The 21,208-nt window shown below is 46.8% G+C and overlaps 3 protein-coding genes and 1 long non-coding RNA gene across 4 annotated transcripts; 2 read left to right on the top strand and 2 right to left on the bottom strand.

Moving 5' to 3' along the window:
- Positions 1-3,785: 3,785 nt before the first annotated feature.
- On the bottom strand, positions 3,786-4,825 carry LOC127330617 (uncharacterized). Its single transcript, XR_007869353.1, has 2 exons — positions 4,317-4,825; positions 3,786-4,237 (listed from the first exon to the last, which is right to left on the bottom strand). It is a non-coding gene; the product is annotated as an uncharacterized lncRNA (long non-coding RNA).
- A 3,656-nt stretch (positions 4,826-8,481) lies between these two features.
- LOC127335882 (probable pectin methyltransferase QUA3) lies at positions 8,482-12,626 on the top strand. The gene is made up of 7 exons (XM_051362614.2): positions 8,482-8,994; positions 9,687-9,890; positions 9,972-10,182; positions 10,256-10,517; positions 10,635-11,006; positions 11,618-11,713; positions 12,133-12,626. Exons 1-7 carry the CDS (start codon positions 8,635-8,637, stop codon positions 12,353-12,355), a joined length of 1,728 nt encoding a protein of 575 aa, XP_051218574.1. The 5' UTR covers positions 8,482-8,634; the 3' UTR covers positions 12,356-12,626.
- A 216-nt stretch (positions 12,627-12,842) lies between these two features.
- LOC127335883 (RHOMBOID-like protein 2) lies at positions 12,843-14,713 on the bottom strand. Its single transcript, XM_051362615.2, has 5 exons — positions 14,198-14,713; positions 13,931-14,094; positions 13,628-13,791; positions 13,290-13,531; positions 12,843-13,183 (listed from the first exon to the last, which is right to left on the bottom strand). The coding sequence occupies exons 1-5, from the start codon at positions 14,533-14,535 to the stop codon at positions 13,072-13,074; spliced, it is 1,020 nt and encodes a 339-aa protein (XP_051218575.1). The 5' UTR covers positions 14,536-14,713; the 3' UTR covers positions 12,843-13,071.
- Positions 14,714-17,158: 2,445 nt separating this feature from the next.
- LOC127329354 (uncharacterized) lies at positions 17,159-18,499 on the top strand (the record flags this gene model as incomplete). Its single annotated transcript, XM_051355882.2, has 1 exon — positions 17,159-18,499. A coding segment is annotated over one exon (1,341 nt), but the record flags the coding sequence as incomplete, so codon positions are not given.
- Between the last annotated feature and the right edge of the window lie 2,709 nt (positions 18,500-21,208).

Genomic DNA, 21,208 nt, shown 5'->3' with positions numbered 1-21,208 from the left:
AGCGCCTCCGCGGGGCCGACGAGCTTGGATTTCGCACTCGCGTGGTGGCCCCTCGCAGCGGAGCCACTACCCTCGTGTTGTCGTCACAGTCCTCACCACACGCCGCCATGGCTGCCCTAGTTAGCAGCACCCTTGGAGCTCCGCCCACCCAGTCCTCGCATCACAACGAAAACCAGAACGGGGCGAGCAAAAATCCACCCTAGCCATGTGTCGTCAGCGGCGGGCAGCACCACCGCCACTTGCAGCACCCCATGTAGCCAATTGGAGCCCCGCGTGACGCCGTTGGCAGCTCCCTCCATAACCGATGGCAGCAGACCACTAGAGTGGCGCTCGCAGTAGCCATCTCCTTCTCCGACGAGGTTGCCACAACTGGCCGCCGGAAAAGCTGGAACCGGATGCTGACGAGGTCGACGGCATGAAGCCAGAAGAAGCACGGACATGGAGTGCGGCGCCTCGATTTCCTCCCCCATCAGGACGTGCGCCCCTCGAGCTTGCATAAACGATCGCGGGGAACGGAGTGTAGCACTGCCGCTTGCTTGTTGGAGCACTGGCGTTGACCGATGGCAGCACCCGCGCTCTTCACCGGTAGCACTCGTAGACTCGACATGTAGATTAACCCCGCATGATTTGCAGCTCCATCCCACGGTCTTTACAGCTCCACCCGACAACCTTTGCAACACAGTTCGTCTGCCCGCCAATGGCGGCACCAACACTTACTCCTTGCAGCACCAACAACCGCCGTTTGTAGCACCGCCCGCCGTTGTTGGTAGCACACGAAGGCACCATTTGCAGCACAGCCCGTCCCCACTGGTAGCCATTGGTAGCACTAGTAGCAATCATTTGCAAACCCATGGCGCTTGCAAATTGGTGTCATCGTCACAACAGCCATAGCCAGACCCTATGAAACCTCGCTTGGCATCCCGCAAGAGCACCTGGATGGCTGGATGGTTGCCGGTGGGACTGTGATCGTGCTGTTTGGCGGCCGCACGAACCAGGTCGAGGTGGAGGCATGGTGGTCGCAGGTAGCACCCCCAAGCTCGACTAGGTTCCCTCGAGATTGCACCCTCGCGGGCGAGCGGCACGTTGGCTACTGCACCCGCCTCGCGGTCGAGCAGGGCGGAGGAGGTGCCGCAGGGGGCGTGGACCTCCAGGTCGGTGGTGCCCCGCGCAAGTGGAGGTCGGCAGCAACTTGGTCGGGGGACACGGCGGCGCGGAGGAGGTCGGCATCGACCCCTCGAGGTTGAGGCCCGGCGGAGGACTTCGAGGTTGGGCGTCCAGCGGCAAGGAGCCATGGCGCGCGACAGAGGACTAGGTAGGTTGGCGTAGCCATGGCGCGCGGCGGCGGGGGTAGCCATGGGTATGCGGCGGCGGCAGCCCATCACCGAGGCCGCAGCGGCCAAAATTTCTATGCTTTTTTGGAACAGCGGCGGCGGGATTTGGGGATGGAGTTTCTCACGCTGGGAAGAAGAAAAAGGAAAATGGCAACTGAAGAGATAACGTGGGCCCTCTCAAGACACGCGGCAAGCGCACGAGCCGGAGGCTGGAAGACGCCAAGCCTCCGCCTGTTTTGAAGCGTTTTCCCTTAGGCCTTGTTTGGCTAGCAAGTTTTGACCGGTTTTGCAGTGTATATTTCAAGTGTAATTAGATAAATGTTCTCAAATCCACCAAACTAGCTGTTTGGTTGAAGAGTATTAGAACGAGTAATACCGAGTTTAGATCCTAAAACTCGTCGGGTTGAAAGGGAATCGAAACGCGAGGTATCGTTCGCGTTTTTTACACTTCGCGACGCAGCGAACTCACTGGATACAGCGCATGCAGCGGACCTGTGTCGCGGCCCCGCGCCGTGTGAACACGGGAAAATCATCGATGTAGCCGTGGCTGGCGGGAGGTAGCACATGCATCCACAGCGTGTGTTCACACTGGAAACTGCAGGCAACCATCACACCTGCCGTGCACGGTCTAGTGCCCTATAGAGTATTAAAAGTATGGAGGGTAAAATTTCACCAAAAACTCTCCATGAAACACCTCCTAACACCTATATATACACTTGCACCAAACAAGGCCTTATGAATTCCAGACATTCGTGTATCCCTGCATCCCTGTAATCTCAGTCCAATGATTAAAATCATGTGGCTCACGTCGAGTCAAAGGGAACTTTACATTTACATGCCCGCTTCTAGATTTAACCAACGTCTCTTTTGCAAAATGCCCCCTATCTCTGAATCTCCGAAACCACAACCATCTCCGCTGCATCAGATCTTGGGGTCATGGCCTCGTTTTCCCCTGCCGACCAAGGGCGAGGAGACCACGGCTGCCCGCCGCCGTTCTCCTCAAGTTCTTCTGCGCGCGCGACTTCCAGGACGACGCCTCCATCGACATGTTCTGCAAGTACCTCCGCTGCTGCAGGGAGCCGAAGAGCATCATCTTCACCCCCGGCGACGGCGAGCTGCCGCCAGACTAATCGCTGAGGGGCGCCACCGACATGGAAGGCGCCAAGGCAAGGTTTATCCGGTGGAGGGTGCGCGCGATGGAGCGACATGTCGCCGAGCTCGACTTCAGACCCGGCGGCATACCGTCGGTGCTGCAGGTGACGACCTCGAACTGGGTAGCATTGCTTCTGCATGTGTGATATTTAACTTAAATTTTGTACCAATTAAACTGCAGATTGTGATGATCGATGTTGGTCAGCTGATGGTCTATTCTAGTTCAGTTCTGGAAGATTGTTCTGGCGCCGAGGAAGCAAAGGCAATGGGTTGTTGGATGGTTTTACCTCTCCCTCGTTTGTTTACAACTTGGTCTGCTTGGCAAATAGTCCAGTGATTCTTGAGTCTGATTGTGCTTCCGCTGTGTCATCAATCCAGAAAAATGCCTCGATGTCTCTAGATAATGTACTACCATTTACATAGCAAATAGCTTAATCTGCGATGTACTTCCTGAAGTTCAAGTCATCGAGTTAGTGGTGTATACTAGAAACAGGGGATGTTAAGTGATTGTAAATACATTCATGTTGTTCGTAAATAAAGTTCTCTTTTTGAATTGTGCGGTCTGGACTGCTGCTTCTATGTAACAAGCTGGTATGTTAACAGACAACAGCTATGTTCTATTTTATGAATCATGTCATAGATGTTCACTTGAAACTACCCAAAAAATGATAGACGAATTCATTCAATTTAAGTTCACACACTTCTGTAAGCAAAATTACGCACTAGTTTCGCTTAAGTTTCCGGGTACAGGCCCAATAAGATTATATCAATAGAAATGCCACAAAAATGGCCAAATGCAGCAGATTCTATATGAATCGATCAGGAGATCCTTAAAACAAAAAGATAGGCATACTTTGGTAAAGTGTTCAGAAACATTTTGCAGTACTTATATTAAACAAAAACTCCGGTACATAGTGACATGCTTTTACAGTACTTATTAAAAAAGTACTTAATTTTGCCTTGTTTCAAAAAAAAAGTACTTAAGTAAATTGTTCAGGGACATTTTGCAGTGTCTTCACGCGAGTAAGAACTGAAAACTAAGCTGCAATGGATGATTCATGTCAATTTACAAAGACCTGCTGAAATATGATGCTTCTATGGAATCTTTCAAACCTGATGGAAAAACTGTAATACATTGACACAATCACTGTTTAGCCACATATTTATTTGATACTCATAAATTGAATCTGCTGCATATGGCTCACATAAGGTACACAAATCAAGCATTGTTTAACCACATACTACGGCCTGACTCTAGTAAGTTCAGGCCAGACTACCCCAAACTGTAAGTACAACAAAGTATAAGAAACAGTATGTTTCTGTTATTTCCATTCACAACAATTTACACTCCTTTCTGAAAAATCAGTGATGCCAACGTTGGGCATACACACTAAACCCACAAGCCACACACACACCCAACAAAGAGAAAATGGAATCGACTTTCTACTCAGGAGGACAAGGAAATTTTTCAGTTACAGCAGCATACATCACCTAAGACTTGTAATCATGACATCACCTAGAGTCCTAGAGACACCAAGACCCTTTTCTGGAATCATGACAGCGCCAAAGCAAAGTCAGACTCAGGAATCACTAGATTATTTGCAAAGCCAGACTCCAGGGAGAAGTAAAACCATAACACCAATCTATCCTAAACCATCCAGCAATCCTTTGCCTCCTGCTTCGTCGGTACCGGAACAATATTTCAGAAATCAACTAGCATAGACCATCTCCTGGCCATCATCATTCATTACAATCTGCAATTGAATTGGTACAGAAATTCAGTTAAATCTCACAAATATTGATGCAATTTGAGGCATAATTTGAGCTCGTCACCTGCATCACCAACGGAGGGACGCCGGACCTGAAGCCGAACTTGGCACGTGCCGCTTCATGGTGCCCACCCTCCAGGAGGTAAATCTCGCGCCCAGCGACTCCTGTGGCAGCAGCTCGCCGTCGCAGGTGGAGAAGCCGCGGCTCTCCGGGACCCTACGCCAGCGGATGGTCTTGCAGAGCATGTACAAGGAGGCGCCGCCCTGGAAGTCGCGCGCGGAAGAACCTGAGTAGGACTGCCGCCGGGCGCGCCCTACAGCCGTGGTCTCCTCGCCCTTGGTAGGCAGGGGAAAACGAGGCCATGACCCCAAGATCTGATGCAGCGGAGACGGTTGGGGTTTCGGAGATTCAGAGATAGGGGGGATTTTGCAAAAGAGACGTTGGTTAAATCTAGAAGCGGGCATGTAAAATGTAAAGTTCCCTTTGACTCGACGTGAGCCACATGATTTTAATCATTGGACTGAGATTACAGGGATGCAGGGATACATGAATGTCTCGGATTCATAAGATACGACACCGAGGATCAATTAACAGTACGTCTGACAGCCACGGCACATGGCTAGGTACGCTACAGTCAAGCAGATGTGCAGCGTCGTGTCACACAAGTCAAAGCAGGAGATCCGCTTGCTATGGTTGACCGCGGTCCACCTTGGCCGACGCAGTGTGGGTGCACGTGCAGTGCGGTACTTGGTGTTCACAATGGTCTTTTTCCTCACTATCTCCCTCTGGTAGGTATGGCAATTTATCACGGACTCATGAACCTAAATTCCACTACTTAACTATCTCTTTTTTTTGAGAAAAACCTAATTCTATCTTGGATTCGACTTCCTCTACGCTTCTAGTGACGAGGCCTTTTCCTTCTTTACACAGGCAGAATGAGAATGGTAGCCGTGTATAGGGCCAGATCCGGCCCATGCGGTTCCTGAGTTGCCAAGTTTTTTTAGAGGCCAACTTGGGCGTCCCCGGGGGATTTAATTTCCCAGCCCCCGGTCCCCGTGCTGACACGTGTCATTTTTGCTGCCGGGTAGCAAAAAAAATTCCCACTTTTGCTTCAGTGTAGCAAAAAATGGTTCACCCACGAAATAAAAGAAAAATGTTGAGCTCGCCGGATAGACCACCGGAGACTCGCCGGAGTGCGCGTAGCAAAAAGGTTATGCTATTGTAGCAAAAATGGATATCATCGGAGACATCAATCGGGAACTCGCCGGAGAACTCGCCGGAGAGTTCGCCGGAGACGGCACCGGAGACCCCAGTAGCAAACACATTAAGCAATAGTAGCAAAACCGTAAAAATGACGTAGCAAAAAAATTATTCATATGTTGCAAGTCCACAAAAAAATGAAGAAATATTCAGAGACATCAACGGCCTGCCCAAGGCAGCAACCTCCAGAACCGCCGGTAGCAATGGCCGACATCTAAGGTAGCAAAGCATGTATCTGTGGGAAGAAAAAAGCACGCTCCACCGGTAGCGACGCTGGAGGCGTACAGAAGCAAAACCAGCCTCCGCAAAAAGCAACGCCGGAGGCCCAATGTAGCAAACTCTTGGAGGCCCAATATCGCGGTCTCCCGTGCGTCGAAGGCGACGGCCTCGCCGGAGCTCGCGTTCCTGATGACGATGAAGGCGCCGCCGCCGATGCCGCTGGACATAGGGTGCACCACGCCGAGGCAGAACACCGCCGCCACGGCCGCGTCCACCGCGTGCCCGCCCGCCCGTAGCGCGGCCGCACCCACCTCCGAGCACTGCCCATCGTCCGCCGCTACCGCGCCCGCGCCGGACTCCACCTCGTGCGTGCTCAGCCGCGCGCCCCCGGCGGACACAACGCTGCGGCTTCGATCAGCTGCAGGCCCGGTGCCGCTGCGGCTTCGATCAGCTGGTGGTCGAGATCGAAGATGATGGCGGCCAAGCTGCTCGAGGCGGTGGGATCTGGCGGCGGTTGCGCGTGGCTTTGGGGGCGGTCGGACCGACGTCGAGGGCGGGCTGCTGGAGGAGGGTGGGATTTGGCCGTGTGGGTGGGGAGAAGGACCAAGACGAAGAGAATGCAGGGAGAGATGAGATTTCTGAGGTCACGTGTGGGCCACGTGGAACTCTGGGGGACGCACGATGCAACGCATCGAACGACGATAGACCAGGAGGCCGCGAGCGACGGATCCCCCGGGGGAACAGGATCATTTTCCTTCTAAGAAAGCCTATGAGCCCAATGTTGGCTAACACGTCCTACTAGTTCATCACGGGCTTACCTTACCATTCACTTGTGCTTCTTTCCGTTAGTCACGATTTTCAGCAACAACAAAAAAAAAATCCGTAATTGCATTTCTCAAAAAATTCAGAATAATTTTGTTTCATATAAAGGATGCATGCTTGAACGTGCGTGCCTTTTTTCATACTTAAAATCAAATGTATGTAGCTTAAATAAAAAATGACAAATTTTAAATAAATAGTCCGAAGGAAACTCTCTCCTCCTCCTCAAAGTTCTGTAACCTGAGGATCAGATAACTATATAACTTAGTAGCCAACTGCGTTTAATCGAGTTCAGAAGCACCCATATGTTCTAAAAATTCGCTTTAAATCCAAGAAGCATTCTGGTACTTATAGTTTTAGGTTCATATGAGTGCTCTTCATCGTTCATGTTTCTTCGGTTGAATACATTTATGCTAACAATCATTTTATTTTAGAAAAATAGCATGTTCACAATGTTTTCTTAAAAAAATGAATCTGGATATGCAGAAAAAAAATCTCTGGATGCATTTACAAAACCTGACTATGACACCAATGAAGAACAAACTATTCTAACAAGTAGCCATTGGTACTATCGAGCGGGCCAAATCTGCAACGCAAGTTGGACAAGCTTGCTCCTTAGATTTGTTTTACTAATGTTAATTCGAGAATTAATCTTGTTGCTGCGTAAGTATTTCAGAATCATAGTGAGACTCGAGCAACACTGCATTACAAACATGGCTCAACTCAACAACTTGGTGTCTTTTGCCTCGCAACCACACGGATGGTGGATGCTAAAGCATTAGATTAACCATTATCTACTCTCCAACCCTTAGATGTAGTTTTAGGGGTGCATTGCTGCACCAACCATCCAATGGCGATAGGCGACCACCCCTATTCATCCATTTGTCAGCTCCACTGGTGTGGGAGTACGGGATGCCCCACTGGTGGAGTTCTAGTTTTCCCCGCACGCTTTGGAGATTTTAGTACGACTACGCAACGACACTTCGTTAGTGGTGGCGATATCGCCCATACGGCAAATAATATGTCCTCAAGCATCTCCATCTGGCTCTTTAGCATAGATGCATGTTGGCCTCTTTGGACTGTGAGGTTAGGGTTTGTCTATGTGGTGGCCACGATGGATCACTTTGCATTTTGATCCTCCAACCTCCCCTCCGATGTGGTGATTGCGAGATTTGGTATTTAGAGGTCAACATCTTGGATTTGTGGATCTTCCGGTTGCAACGGCTTCGATGGTTTCTTATCCAGAACTCTAGTCCAACATTATCGTAACGTTGATGGCTTCCCATATTGGCATCACCATGGGGCTTGTGAGTTTTTGTTTCTTTTTTTTTCTTAGTTAGGGGTCTTGTATTTGTGGATCTTCCGTCAATTTCTTCTCCAATGCTCTGGTCTAGCGTGGCAATCGTTATTTTTATTATATGGTGTAGACTTGGAGTGTATGACACCCCAACTCTAGGTGCAAATCAGCATGACTTGTACGATGACACCAGGTTGATTTTCCTCTAGGTCCGTTAGTTCTTTTTTTGAGCTCAGGATCTTGGGTTGGTGGATCTTACAACAGCAACAATTCGACCGTTCTTTCTCAAGGGCACTTGTCTTGTAGGACCATGATTTTTTATGGCTTCCTATCTATGATAACAACTACTGTCTGGCTCAATCGACGGAGAGGCGGTGGCAGCGCCTTGCTATTCGCCCATTTAGGAGGAAAGGCGATGACCGCCACCTAAACCTTGATGTATATTTTGTTTTTCATGGGAGTTGTACTCTAGGTTTGATCAATTATACTCTCTTCGTTTTATATTAGTTGTAGCTGATCTAGTATGAAATATAGTGGGTACTACTTTTTCGAAGGAAAAAACAGTTTTTTTTTTTACTAAACAGAGTTCCAACTTCCAACAACACATCTGATCTCTCACCACTCATCACGCAGATCTCAGACGGCGGCCCTTCGTCACGCAAAGGCACCGAAACGAGCACGCCAATACGCGAAGCTCAAGCCCGAAATAAAGCTCCGAATCTAAACCCACCTCCTCCATGGCCTGATCCCATCGCTCGATCGAACCCACGGCCGCGCCGCCTCCCGATGGGCCTCCTCAGCTCCCTGCGGCCGCATCGCCGGGGCGCCGCCCTCTCCGGCGGCGGGCAGTGGCAGTGGTCCTTCCTCGACGCCGTCTGGGCGGTCTTCCTCGTGGCCGTCGTCGTCTTCCTGGCGCTCGTCTTCACGCCGCGCCGCCCCGCCCTCCCCCGCGCGGTGCAGCCGTGCGCCGCCTCGGAGGTGGACCTCCTCCCCTGCGAGGACCCGCGCCGGAGCTCCCGCCTCAGCCGCGAGATGAACTACTACCGCGAGCGCCACTGCCCCGCGCGGGGAGAGGCCCCCGCCTGCCTCGTACCGCCGCCGCAAGGCTACCGCGTGCCCGTGCCCTGGCCCGAGAGCCTCCACAAGGTGCGTGCTCTCCGCACTGACCGGTCCACTAAAAAACAACCCCTGATTAGGTGTGTTCAGACTCATACTGTAACGCTGTTGTAGGACTTGGTTGCTTGTCTTTTGGGAGGCAAAATGCGACTAGTTTGAATCTGATAACTGTGCAGATGCAGATCGATTTGGGTTTAAGGTAGACAGTGTTATGTATCCAAAGTGTCGTCATGACTTGTGTGTTGCTTCGATTTGTTATGTAGCTGTAGCATGGAGCTAGCTAATTACTAGGTTTTTGCAACTCAGGCTCTGAGTGCTTAATATGTGCATGACTTTCTGATTCAATGCATGTTCAAAATAATGCAGTTATAGAGCAAAAGTTACTGGATGATTTCTAGACCTCTAGAATGCTAGATTGGTTCTGGATTTGTCAAGTACTGGCTAGGATGATTTTTCATGGATACGATTTTTCGGATTAGGAGGTGAAATACACACCCTCATTTTAGCTGTAATAGTTTTAGTGCTAGTGCGAAAGAGAATATTAAGCAAGCGACTCCGCTAGCATGACCAGGGACTTCAAAATTCAGGGGATGCACATTTGGACTGGAAATTGTAGTTTAGATATTGCATCTTGGTTTACTATGTGTGCATTAACAGGATTTAGATTAGTTATATTCTTGCTCTGCTGGAACTTACTGCTGTATTTATTCTCCTTCATGCAGATATGGCATGATAACATGCCTTATGGTAAGATTGCCGAAAGAAAAGGTCATCAAGGGTGGATGAAGCAGGAAGGCTCATACTTTATTTTTCCTGGTGGTGGAACTATGTTTCCTGATGGAGCTGAACAATACATCGAAAAGCTTGCCCAGTATGTTCCACTCAAAAGTGGCCTCCTGAGGACAGGTCTTGATATGGGTTGTGGGGTAATAGTTTAATCTCTAAGATGAAACTGTCTATGTTCTGCTTTCCAAGTAAAATGGCTACAGTTATCTTTCTCTCTGTAGGTTGCTAGCTTTGGTGGATTTCTGCTCAAAGAGAATATCATGACACTTTCCTTCGCCCCAAGAGATTCACATAAGTCTCAAATACAATTTGCGTTGGAAAGAGGAATTCCTGCATTTCTTTTGATGTTGGGCACACGCCGTCTTCCATTTCCAGCACAGTCCTTTGATTTTGTTCATTGCTCCCGATGTTTGATTCCTTTTACTGCCTACAGTAAGTAGTGATTTTCTTCTGCATTCGACATGCACATATTCCCTCCCTCTACCTGACATGTACAAACTGGCAGATGGCAGTTATTTGATTGAAGTTGACCGTCTACTTAGACCAGGAGGATACCTGATTATATCCGGACCCCCTGTGCAGTGGAAGAAGCAAGAGAAGGAATGGAGTGAACTTCAAGCAATGACACAGTCTTTATGTTACAAGTTGGTTACTGTAGATGGTAACACTGCCATTTGGAAGAAACCTAACCAGGCTTCATGTCTTCCTAACCAAAATGAATTTGGCCTTGATTTGTGTAGTACTGATGATGATCCAGATGAAGCATGGTAATAAAAAAATTATCGGGTTTTTCTTTCCTTGAAAATTTTGTTTCTAGCTCCCAATACCCAGAAAGTGTATTGTGTATTTTTATTTGTTTGATTATAGGGTTTGACCATGTGCAGGTACTTTAAACTGAAGAAATGTATTACTAAAGTTTCTCTGGCGGAAGAAATAGCTGTCGGTTCCATTGATAAGTGGCCAGATAGGTTGTCTAAACCTTCTGCTAGGGCCTCCCTGATGGATGGCGGAGCAAGCTTGTTTGAAGCAGATACTCAGAAGTGGGTCAAAAGAGTATCATATTACAAGACATCGCTTGGTGTGAAGCTTGGGACTGCACACATACGCAATGTCATGGACATGAGTGCATTCTTTGGAGGATTGGCAGCTGCTGTAGCATCCGATGATGTGTGGGTTATGAACGTTGTTCCTGGTCAAAAACCGTTGACACTTGGAGTAATATATGACAGGGGCCTCATTGGAGTTTATCATGACTGGTAAGTGTAAAATACTCGATTTATTTGTCTTGTACAAATTACAGAAATATTCAATGACTTGCTGCTTATGTGCTTCTTTTTCGCTTGGTTGATTGTTGACCACATCACTGAGTTCCACATTACAAACTAGATACCATGTTCATCTTACTTTTCTGCTGCTTGCTTGTGGTAATTTTGCAAACGCTAGAAAATTATTTTTGAGTTCTTCATCCACATTTTGCAATTTACTACATATTTTCAACTCATCAAGCTTGCATATGGTGTCAGGAATTGCTCAGGCCTGCTAAAGCATTCACATTGATCTGATTATCTGAGTATTATTGATATATAATTTTATATTGGATATTTACCTCTTCTAGTAGATCTCAAACATTAGATGGCTGCTGGAAAAAAAACAGTACTGTATTTGGCTTTTATGTTGGTGCTTTGTGCAAGATCTTTTCGCTTACCACCCATAACATGCTCGTATTATTTGTCTGACCAACTATCAAGTTTTTATGTGGTAACCATTTCACCTACTAAGTTAATAGATTGAGAAATATACACGAATAGACTATTAAGCGTTGTTCTTGTTGTTCTGACATGTGGTGAATGTATGCCTTTGTTTCCAGGTGTGAGCCTTTCTCAACATATCCTCGTACCTATGATCTTATTCATGCTGATGGAATCAATTCTTTGATAAGCGACCCAAAGTCTGGAAAGAGCAGGTAGACCAACTATAAACTTGACATGGTCTAGTATTGTTAACTTGTCCTAGTTTTCTGTGCCTTCATAGTAGTATAAGTTCTTGAAACACTCAGCATAATTTCAGCGCAAACCAAGTAGCATCATACTGAAATTATCAGTCCATTTAGGGCCATTTTGGAACAGGAATATAAAAATAAGAAAAATGCAGGATAAGTCAGTCATGGCTTACTGAATCTATAACAAACCGCAATGATTACTCAGAACTGGTGTTAACTGGTAATTGTATATGTGTAGCACATAACCTTCGTGGTAGAATACCAGAAAATACAATATACAAGTTTTGTAATCAAGCTTTACATTTATTGATGGGATAAGCACCATCTACTATATGGACGGCAAGAACTAAAAGAGCTAATGATTCCATCTCTACTTCTGTCAGATGTGACCTGTTTGATGTCATGTTGGAGATGGACCGCATACTGCGCCCAGAAGGAACTGCTATTATACGGGACTCCCCAGATATGATCGACAGGGCTGTACAGGTAGCTCAGTCGATTCGGTGGACTACCCAGGTGCATGACAGTGAGCCTGAATCAGGTAGTACTGAAAAAATACTTGTAGCTACGAAAACATTTTGGAAGCTACCATTAACATCAGGATAGTTTAGTTGTATCCACGCTTACAACTTCTCTTCTCCTCCCCTTTAGATTCCCCTAATTTTGAGTCCTTTGGGGAATGGGGTGGATGGATTAACACCTATCAGGTTAATACGGAAATAGCTTTATCTTCTACAGCATTGTTTGTTCTTTAGTATTGAATTAGGTACTTAGGTGTGGTGTGATTCTTTCAATGTATTTTGTGGCTCTCCCCTCTTCCGTTTGGCATGAAATTTCGGATTGATATTCTTTAGAGGTTGACTGTCCCTTGTGAAAATTGTGTATGGTATGTGCAGTTTGTGGTTACTGCATCCATGTTCGATGTTGCGACCACATTCGAGTTGAATAAGATATGACTTAAATCCTGACACAGCTTGCATGCCAATGATAGTGCATACTGATCGCACCAAATGCATTCTGCGATCCAAAATTGATCCGTTCTTCAAGCATGATCAGTTTTAGTCTGAACATTGCAAAATGCAACTGACAATGCAAAATCAAAGAATAAACGTATTTGCCACAAATACAGCAGAATGTGCACAGAGCTTTAACATGTACAATCGGAGTTACTATATTCAACGCCTCTTGGAACAAAGAATGCAGATGGGGGCAAAGCTTAAAGTTCTATACAACCAAAAGTATAAGCTCAAGCAATTATCTTGATGGCCAGCATGTTCTCTCCACAGCTGTGGGAGGCTGGCAGGCCCATTCATCTCTTCCTTTTAGTTGTCACACTTCCAGCTCGATGTAGGAACGCAGCTAAGGTAGTGGCACCAGCTGCAATGGTCGTTGCCGTTCACTCCCCGGAACACCATCAGCAATCCAACAGCAAACCTGTGTAACATGCATTGGCTTCAGATTAGTTACCAGACAAAGCACGCACTGCCTTCTGTTAGAATTTGAATAAGGTGGTACAACATTATCTTGTAAAAATGCTTACGCTGCAATCGTTAGGATGACGGAGAGAACCAGGAGAACGATCTGACAAGCGGTGTACTTCGACTTGGTCTTGGCGCCGAAGGGTTGCGCCGACCATCCGAACCGGGGCTGAATGAGCAGCACGAACCCCAGGAGGAAGCCGGTGACGAACCCCCCGATGTGCGCGAAGTTGTCGACGTGGGGGAGTATCCCTATCGCGAGGTTGATGGCGGCGATGATGAGCAGGTTCGCCATGGCCGCAATCTGCCACGGTGCGTTCGGCGTCAGGACATTGCATGTTAAGGTGAATTATTACTGAAGCAAATACTTCGGGGAGAGCAAGGGGGTATGGGACGGTACCCTGTTGGAGTAGATGGTCCAGTTGGTGATGAGCTCCGACAGCATCGCTCCGAGGAGCCCGAAGAGCGCGCCGGAGGCGCCGACGGAAACACCATTCCTGATGAAAAGAACCGACAGGACGCTACCGCCGACGCCCGAGATGAGGTAGACCAGACCGACCTTCCCTGCAGGACAAGAGGAAGGCGGCAGAACCGAGTCAAAAACAAAACAAAAGAGCGTGCGCGTGCGCACGCCATGCGTGACCTTGCCGCTCTAGACGGAGTCGTCGGTGACGGTGAGGTTGACGTGGTTTTGGGGGCTTACAGAATCCAAACTGCTGCTCGAGGCGGACGCCGACGAAGATGAGGCTGATCATGTTGGCGCCGAGGTGGATGAGGCCGGCGTGCAGCCAGGTGCTCGTCTCCAGTCGCCACGCCTCGTTCCCGTGCACCACCTTGTACCGGTCAAGCCCGCCGTACTTCTCGAGCCTGTATGCACAGCACCATGATTCCGCCGCCGGTTTAGAGTTTACAAACCATTGGAATTATGAACGAATCAAACAATTGGTAGCCGGAGATCGGTCGCGCTTACGTGGCGGCGGAGGGGCCGACGAGGGGGTTCTCCTTGAGCGGCTGGAAGGAGAAGCGGCGGAGGACGCTGCGGCCGATGCAGTCGGCGCCGTTGCGCGGGCAGTCGTTGTAGTACATCACCACGATGAACATGGCCACGTTCGCCAGCACCACCAGCGGCACCAGCCACGTGTGGTGCCGCCGCTCGTGCTGCTCCGCGTGGTCGTAGTAGAATGGCGACACCGGCGCGTGCTGCCCCTCGACGTTGCTCGAGTTGTACCTCCCCGGCGGCGGCTTGATCCCCGTCGTCGGTGCTGCCGCCCTGGCCTGGCCGCCTCCCTCCACGTCGGCGTTCGACATGGTCTCCGGTGACCAACGGTGGCAGGCCTGTTCGGTCGTGCGTTGGTTGGGTTCCTGAGGAGGAGATGGACGTGGAGACGACGACCAGAGAGACCTGGTGGTGTTGAGCCTGTCCTGTCCTCTATGGAGGTTTAAATTCTGAGGGCTTCTGATTTACGTGTTTCTTGGTTTAACGTTTCTTTAAATATATATTTGATCGCCTATTATTGTTCTCTGGTTGTTGGTTGGAAGGGACTAGGAGTTGGCGGGAAGTTTTTTATGCAAGATTGGAAGCTTTGTGGGTTCAGGGAGTTGATCAGTTGATGGGGCGCAATTAGAAGTTGACCCGCTGGCTCACTTGATGGTACGGTCTAGCTGTATTTAGGGGATACTCTAGCCTGTTCAATTACCTTAAACTGGGTCACTAAAAGTGAAATACTTTTACGAAGGCATAAACCAAAAGTTTCTTTACGATCAACCCACTGGAAGCTTGCTAGTGATGGTGATGTCTTCTTACAGTATTATCCAATGTGCACGGTAGGACTACGGCCTTAGCTTTGGGGTATTCTAGCCGGTTCTTCATCTTAGCTTAAAGCCTTAAACAGATGGGTCAATAAAAGTCAAATACTTTTACGAAGGGATCAACTGACCCATTCTTTAGAATCAACCAGCTGAAATCTTACTAGTGATAGTGATGTCCTCGTAAAATTTTCCACAAGAAAGGGTTTTCATTTTCATACAAAAAACGGGTTTCTCATTGATATTTTATATAGGATGTTCAATCTCTTTCATCTTGATGATTTTTAACGCGTTTTCTTGGATCGTAGTAACTAGCTCAATATACATTTTCAGTGCTAGTTGGTCTCAGCTTATTTCAGAAATGGTTTCAGGCATGCTTAATTTAGGCTTTCGTGCTAGCTTAACTCTGTCAGCTTTAAATTGTCAACCAAAAAGAAAACGAAAACTCTGTCAGGTTTAGCTCAAGTTGGAGTAGTTTCCATCCACCTTACGTGCGTGTGCACACAATGCTCTTTGCTTGATTACTACTGCAGTAATACTTTTCTGGCTATCGCTGTTTACATCGTCACGCCTGAAAGATATGGATGGCCATTGGCCAGTGCGATGTGAGGGCCGAGTTAGTTCAACATTGCTATTACAAGGAAGCACTCCACGCGTTTCTGCCACACTTCCAGTTCGTTGCTTGTGAACCGCGTCCTCTTGTTATATGTGGTTAAGCTTTGAGAGATTGCCAATTTTTGGAGGGGTTGAGTCCGATGTTGATGCACGCCCAATAAACTGGGTCCTTGTTTTGACAAGCTTTCTTGTTCCTTCAACATTGAGCAAAACTCTTCGTTCAAACTACCCATTTTGCGAATTAGAAGTGTCAATCAGTTCTGTTTCTGCCGCACTGTCATCGCTGCCAGATGTCGATTGTTTGCATTAGGCCGTTGCTTGATTACAGTATAATGGTTGGTTGAAAAGAGACTCGATATAGAAATTGCAGCATAATGGGATCCCACTCATCGTCTTCTCATTAAGACGACTGCAAAAGCGTCTTTCGGTCTTTCTACATTCTAGCTGGCTTTACATTTCAGGGAAAATACTATTTTGTATACCGAACTGTAGTGGTGACTTGATCCTACTTGAATCCTGAACTATGAAATCGTGCATGAAACATAGATGATCACATATACGATGTACTTCATTTTATCATAGCATTCTCCAACTTGTGAATTACTTCAGATTTTCTAGAACCAGGGAACATAAAAACCACTCTGCAACCTTGAACTAATTAATTACCTTGTTTCTAAATCTTTTGAAATTTTAAAGAATGTTCCTGGTTCGAAACCGTTAAAAAAATTAACCAAATTTATGACCTTACCTTCTGTACAAAATTTTACAGAATCTTGCCATGCTTAAATTTGGGGAGTAGACAAAATGAATATATGTATCTCTTGTTATTTTTTCATGTGACACAAGCGGCCATGCTTTTTGATGAATTTTGCACATTATAAATTCACAAAATTCCGCAAAGTTATGTATCCCTTAAATTTATTGTAGACACATAATTGCGAAACGTAGCAGTTTCATAAAATATTAAGTTTAATATGGACGGGATCATAATCCATGGTCGAAATTGGACTCGGCTACACAGTTCATGGCTTGTAACACAATTTTCTCTATAGTTTAATCCAATAATCAGTGTATAGAAGAGAACCCCGAACGGTAATGCTGATAGGCGGTGCACACCCTCTCTACCCACCCCCTGGCGGCGGCGACCGCCACACCCGTCGCCTGTTTGATGAAGGAATCTCAAGTTCGTTGTGGAGTTGGATTCGAAGAATAGGAGGGGTGCCAGCCAATTTCGTTCTGAAGTCGTATTGGAAGAAGAAAGGGATCGATTCCGCCTGCACCGGCTTGAATAAGATTAGGAAGCCTTCTTCGTCTCCCTCTACTCCTATACGAATACGGTCGGTGCCTATAATAGGCTCAGCCGCGAAGATTGTACCACGGAAGGAGCATCGTTGGTTGCTTTTTTGTTATCGGCGCACTTCTTTTTTTGAGATCGGATCACCATGAAGCTCAATAGGGTTCGCCGCCGCCGCCGTGATGTGCAGAAAGCAGCTGGCGATGAAGACGCGTTTTGCTCAACATCCTCGAGAGGTTGGATACACTTGATGCTATCAGGACCTGCATCCTCTCCAAGCGAATGCAGAACCTGCTCCCTATGCTCTCACAGATCGTCATTCTTCTCAGCCCACGTGATTTGTTTCGAATGAACGATGTTGTGGCCGATGTGACCAACAAGATGCTGCGGACGAGGTCACCACACATTACCATTTTCAAGCTGAAGGTCAGATTCATATTGAGGCTTGATGACTGCCTGTCCATTGGCAAATCGGTTGCCTTGGCCATGGCAACCCAGAAACTGGACGCGGCTGAGTTTGAGATCTCGAACCAGAGATGGTATTGCACAAAAAGTGACCTCCGCTACTTTGCGAGGCAGTTCAACAATTTCGTTTGTCATTGTCCAGATGCATTCGCTGGTCTCACACGGCTACACCTGCAGAAAATGAGTTTTCGTGAACCAGACATGGCCAACATCCTCAGCACTTGCAAGCGGTTGGAGTCGTTGTGTCTCTTCCGGTGCGACGCAGGGATCCATTCTGTGCTGAGAGTAGAACACGCTGCACTTGTCGAACTTGATATCACCTTTGGCGGATTTACAACAGTGGAGCTCAATTTTGTACCAAAGCTCCAAAAGTTGTCCTACGATACTTGGACCTGTGAAGATAATCCGTTGGTTCTTGGTTTTGTCCCTCGGCTGTCGAAGCTAAGCCTCACCAAAGCAAGTACTTCAGACAGGATCCTCGTGCTAAGCGAACTGCTTGCGGGTGCACCCTCCGTAAGGGATATGCACCTGGATTTCCGAAGGTTGAAGATTTGGGTTCGGCCAGAACGTCCGAGACTTGTTGCACCTGTGCTAGGCAAGCTACGGACCATGAATCTCGAGAATCTTCGTGATGGCTGCGATATCGCGTGGACGATGTTCATCCTTGAAGCTTCACCATCCCTAGAGGAGTTGTGTGTCACGGTATCTAGCCACAGGTGTCTAATGGAGCGCACTCTCTCTGAGGAAACAGATGTGAAGTGGGAGGCATCTGCTCGTGATCTGAAACACAAGAATCTGGCCAAGCTAACCATCCATGGCTTTCAGCCCGATGACAACTTCACGGGATATGTTCGGCGCATCATGAAAGCCGCGGTGAACATCAAGGAGGTATCGCTGCATGACTGGAAAGTTTGCGAGATGTGCAGTAACAAGAAAGTGCACCCCACGAATTTTCGACTGTCGATCTATCCACGAACCAGCGAGGAGAAGGACTTTGTGAGGAGGAAGATTTCAGAGGGCTTGAGGATGGCTTCTCCTGCGGTGATTCACTTCCGGCCCTCGTGCTATGTTCCATTTCGGATCGATGAATGAATCATCAGTTCTCACCATTATGTATGGAGTCTTTCAACTTGGTAACATGAGCATGATGGCCCGAAGGGCGGAGTCAATGTGCATGATGGAGCCCCCGAACGTAAGAACTTAGCTAGTGCGTGTCCACTATTGTGTTTTTACCTTGAACTAGCACGGGGCCCTCGCAAATGCGAGGGCATCACCTATAAAGATTTCTTTAGTGTGTAAAAGTTAATCAGAAATCTTAATATGTTTCCAAATTCTATAGAAATACAAATAAATTATTTATACATGCGAAATGTATATCACATGCGCATAATACATCTTTGACCGTCTCTAGTTTATGGGTGAGAGATTATAGTGTATCACCAAAACAATACATTAATGAACATATATGTGAAGTTTGTGTATGACCTTAAATGTGTCGATAGAACTCAGAAAAGTTTAGACCATGAGCTAGCCAGTAGGTTTTATATGTGACATTGAGTAAGTATTCAAGGCTAACAATCATATAGATAAGTACACATGGTTTTATTGAGCAATGACCATAAGATGTTAAAACCATTCTAATGGAACAAAAAAATCTTAATATAAGGTAAAATAAAAATATCTTCGTTAATATATAGGTCGACGAAAGATTATGAATTTTACTCTACATTTATATGATCTTTTTCTACATCTTGTTTCCTTTATTTGTTGTAAAATATGTGAACCTCTCATATTGTGAAATACATAACGTTTTAGACATGGATAATATGCAATATACAACTTTGGCCATTATATATATTATTAAACCAATTTGGTAATACCTTTTATCATTAATTTATCAGTGTTAGTTTCTATTCTCATGTTTTAGTAATATGTTTACTTATCAATAACAATAGTAATACCATTTAGATGTAATATTACGCTTAACTTTGTTAAATCTGCTAAGTTAAACATATTCTTCAACCATTCATTTTGCGTGCTTGCTCCCTTATATTTGTCGTTTGATGAAACATGACTACACTATCATGAATGACTTGCCATCTTAATCGGTTACTATTTCTTTTACATGATTGTACATTCTGACGGCTTAGGCAACATGAGGGTGTCTCTAGCATCATTGCGCGTTCGATGACTTAGATCTCATATGCATTTCCAAAACATGCAAGGTTAATTTAACATCTACAAAAATGGTTTTCAAGTTTTGTATTATTTGTAGTTTCTAAAAAAATTGGTTTAATATTATACGGTGATATTTAATTGCGGGAATGTATTCCATGATATATTTATGTTTGTATCTATAAATTTGTCGAACTTTACAACATCTCATATTTTTCCCCGTGAGATACCATCATGTCTCACCATCATGTCGTACATAAATACTCGTATGTCATGGCAGGCATGCGTATAAGCTAAAATCAGATTGTACATATCGGCTTGGAATTTTTCCATCACCCGCTAATTTTAGAGGTGGCTTAAGTACGTATCAATATGTTTTAGAGTTTTTTTAATGACTGATCAGTCATAGAGTTTGGTTCTTGCGCGTCCTACCTAATACGTTAGTTTGTTATACTCCCTCCGTTTCCCTTCAATAGTGCCTATAGATTTTGGCATATGTTTCAGAATATAAAGCTGTAGTTTGGCTTTTTTCAATTACCCTCTCCACCGGTCAACTCCCACACGACATGCATGAAAAAAAATCCATACAAAATAGGCAACACTTAATTGAGATTCCCAATGCATGACCCCAATGATTGCTTAGATATAGGAAGTAATGTTGTTTCTTTCCTTAATTAAACCTGGCTGCACATATATGGAGAGTCAACCAGAGAGATTTATGAAACTTGTTACGGTAAGTTAGGAAGTTTTATCAATTCCGTAATTTTACTCCGATCTCAAATCGTTCAGCCAGGAGGTCTTATGTAAAAAATACTCTTGGGCTAATTTCCGTGCCAAAAAACTATAGGCACTATAAAATGGAATGGAGGGAGTATATAAGATGGACATGTGTGTGTTAGAAATTTGCAAGTTAGAGGACTCGTGACATGTTGAAATTATGTTTCAAAAAAAATCTGCTAATTAAATCATGGCCTTGAAAACAGATCTAATGGCTAATATAATTTGTTGAAAAATGATTGTATCCCCCCGAAGGATCACTTCCTTCCTATCCTCCGCATGTAGCGTGCGACGCGTGTCTTGCGGGCCCACCTTATCGCTTCCGTCCCTCACTGCTTTCTTCCCACGATACGTGAGAGAGCAGAGCTGCCCAAGCTCCATGGGCGATCTCACCCGATGCGCCGCCGTTGCGCCCGACCCTAGTGCCCACCCCCTCACCCAACCACCGCGCACCTCATTGGCTGTCCCCGTGGATACTGCCCGAGCTCCGGCTACCGGCGGGGTGTGGCAGACGGGCCGCAGACCATGGCCTCATGCTGCTCCTCCATACATCGCCCCGCCGTGCTCACGACCTCGTGCTGCTCCTACCCCTCTCCACGGTGGCATGACCCGTGCTGCTCCTCCACAGCGCCTACAACCACCACCTAGCCGTTGCATTCCCATGCTAATGATGTCGCGTGCCCTGGAACCCGCAGCTGTGACCCCATAGGCTCCCGCTGCCACACGGCGAGGCCCTTCTCCGGCTGCGGACGCTCCTCCATGAGCATGCCCCGCGCGTCTCCGTGTCGTCGACTTCAAAGATGGCGCCGCCTCCTGCTCCGTCGTCGCCTCCTGCTCCGTCGTCGGCAT

This window comes from Lolium perenne, chromosome 2 (assembly GCF_019359855.2).
Source record: "Lolium perenne isolate Kyuss_39 chromosome 2, Kyuss_2.0, whole genome shotgun sequence".
Taxonomy (NCBI): domain Eukaryota; kingdom Viridiplantae; phylum Streptophyta; class Magnoliopsida; order Poales; family Poaceae; genus Lolium; species Lolium perenne.
This window is presented reverse-complemented; position numbering and strand designations above follow the sequence as displayed.

Excerpts from the sequence above, each read along its gene's own strand:
- LOC127335882 (XM_051362614.2), top strand. The coding sequence starts at position 8,635 with ATGGGCCTCCTCAGCTCCCTGCGGCCGCATCGCCGGGGCGCCGCCCTC. Across the intron at positions 10,518-10,634 it reads GATGATCCAGATGAAGCATG|GTACTTTAAACTGAAGAAAT; the intron begins GTAATAAAAAAA and ends GACCATGTGCAG. Across the intron at positions 11,007-11,617 it reads ATTGGAGTTTATCATGACTG|GTGTGAGCCTTTCTCAACAT; the intron begins GTAAGTGTAAAA and ends CTTTGTTTCCAG.
- LOC127335883 (XM_051362615.2), bottom strand. The coding sequence starts at position 14,535 with ATGTCGAACGCCGACGTGGAGGGAGGCGGCCAGGCCAGGGCGGCAGCA. Across the intron at positions 14,095-14,197 it reads GTCGGCCCCTCCGCCGCCAC|GCTCGAGAAGTACGGCGGGC; the intron begins GTAAGCGCGACC and ends CTGTGCATACAG. Across the intron at positions 13,532-13,627 it reads GGACCATCTACTCCAACAGG|ATTGCGGCCATGGCGAACCT; the intron begins GTACCGTCCCAT and ends GCACCGTGGCAG.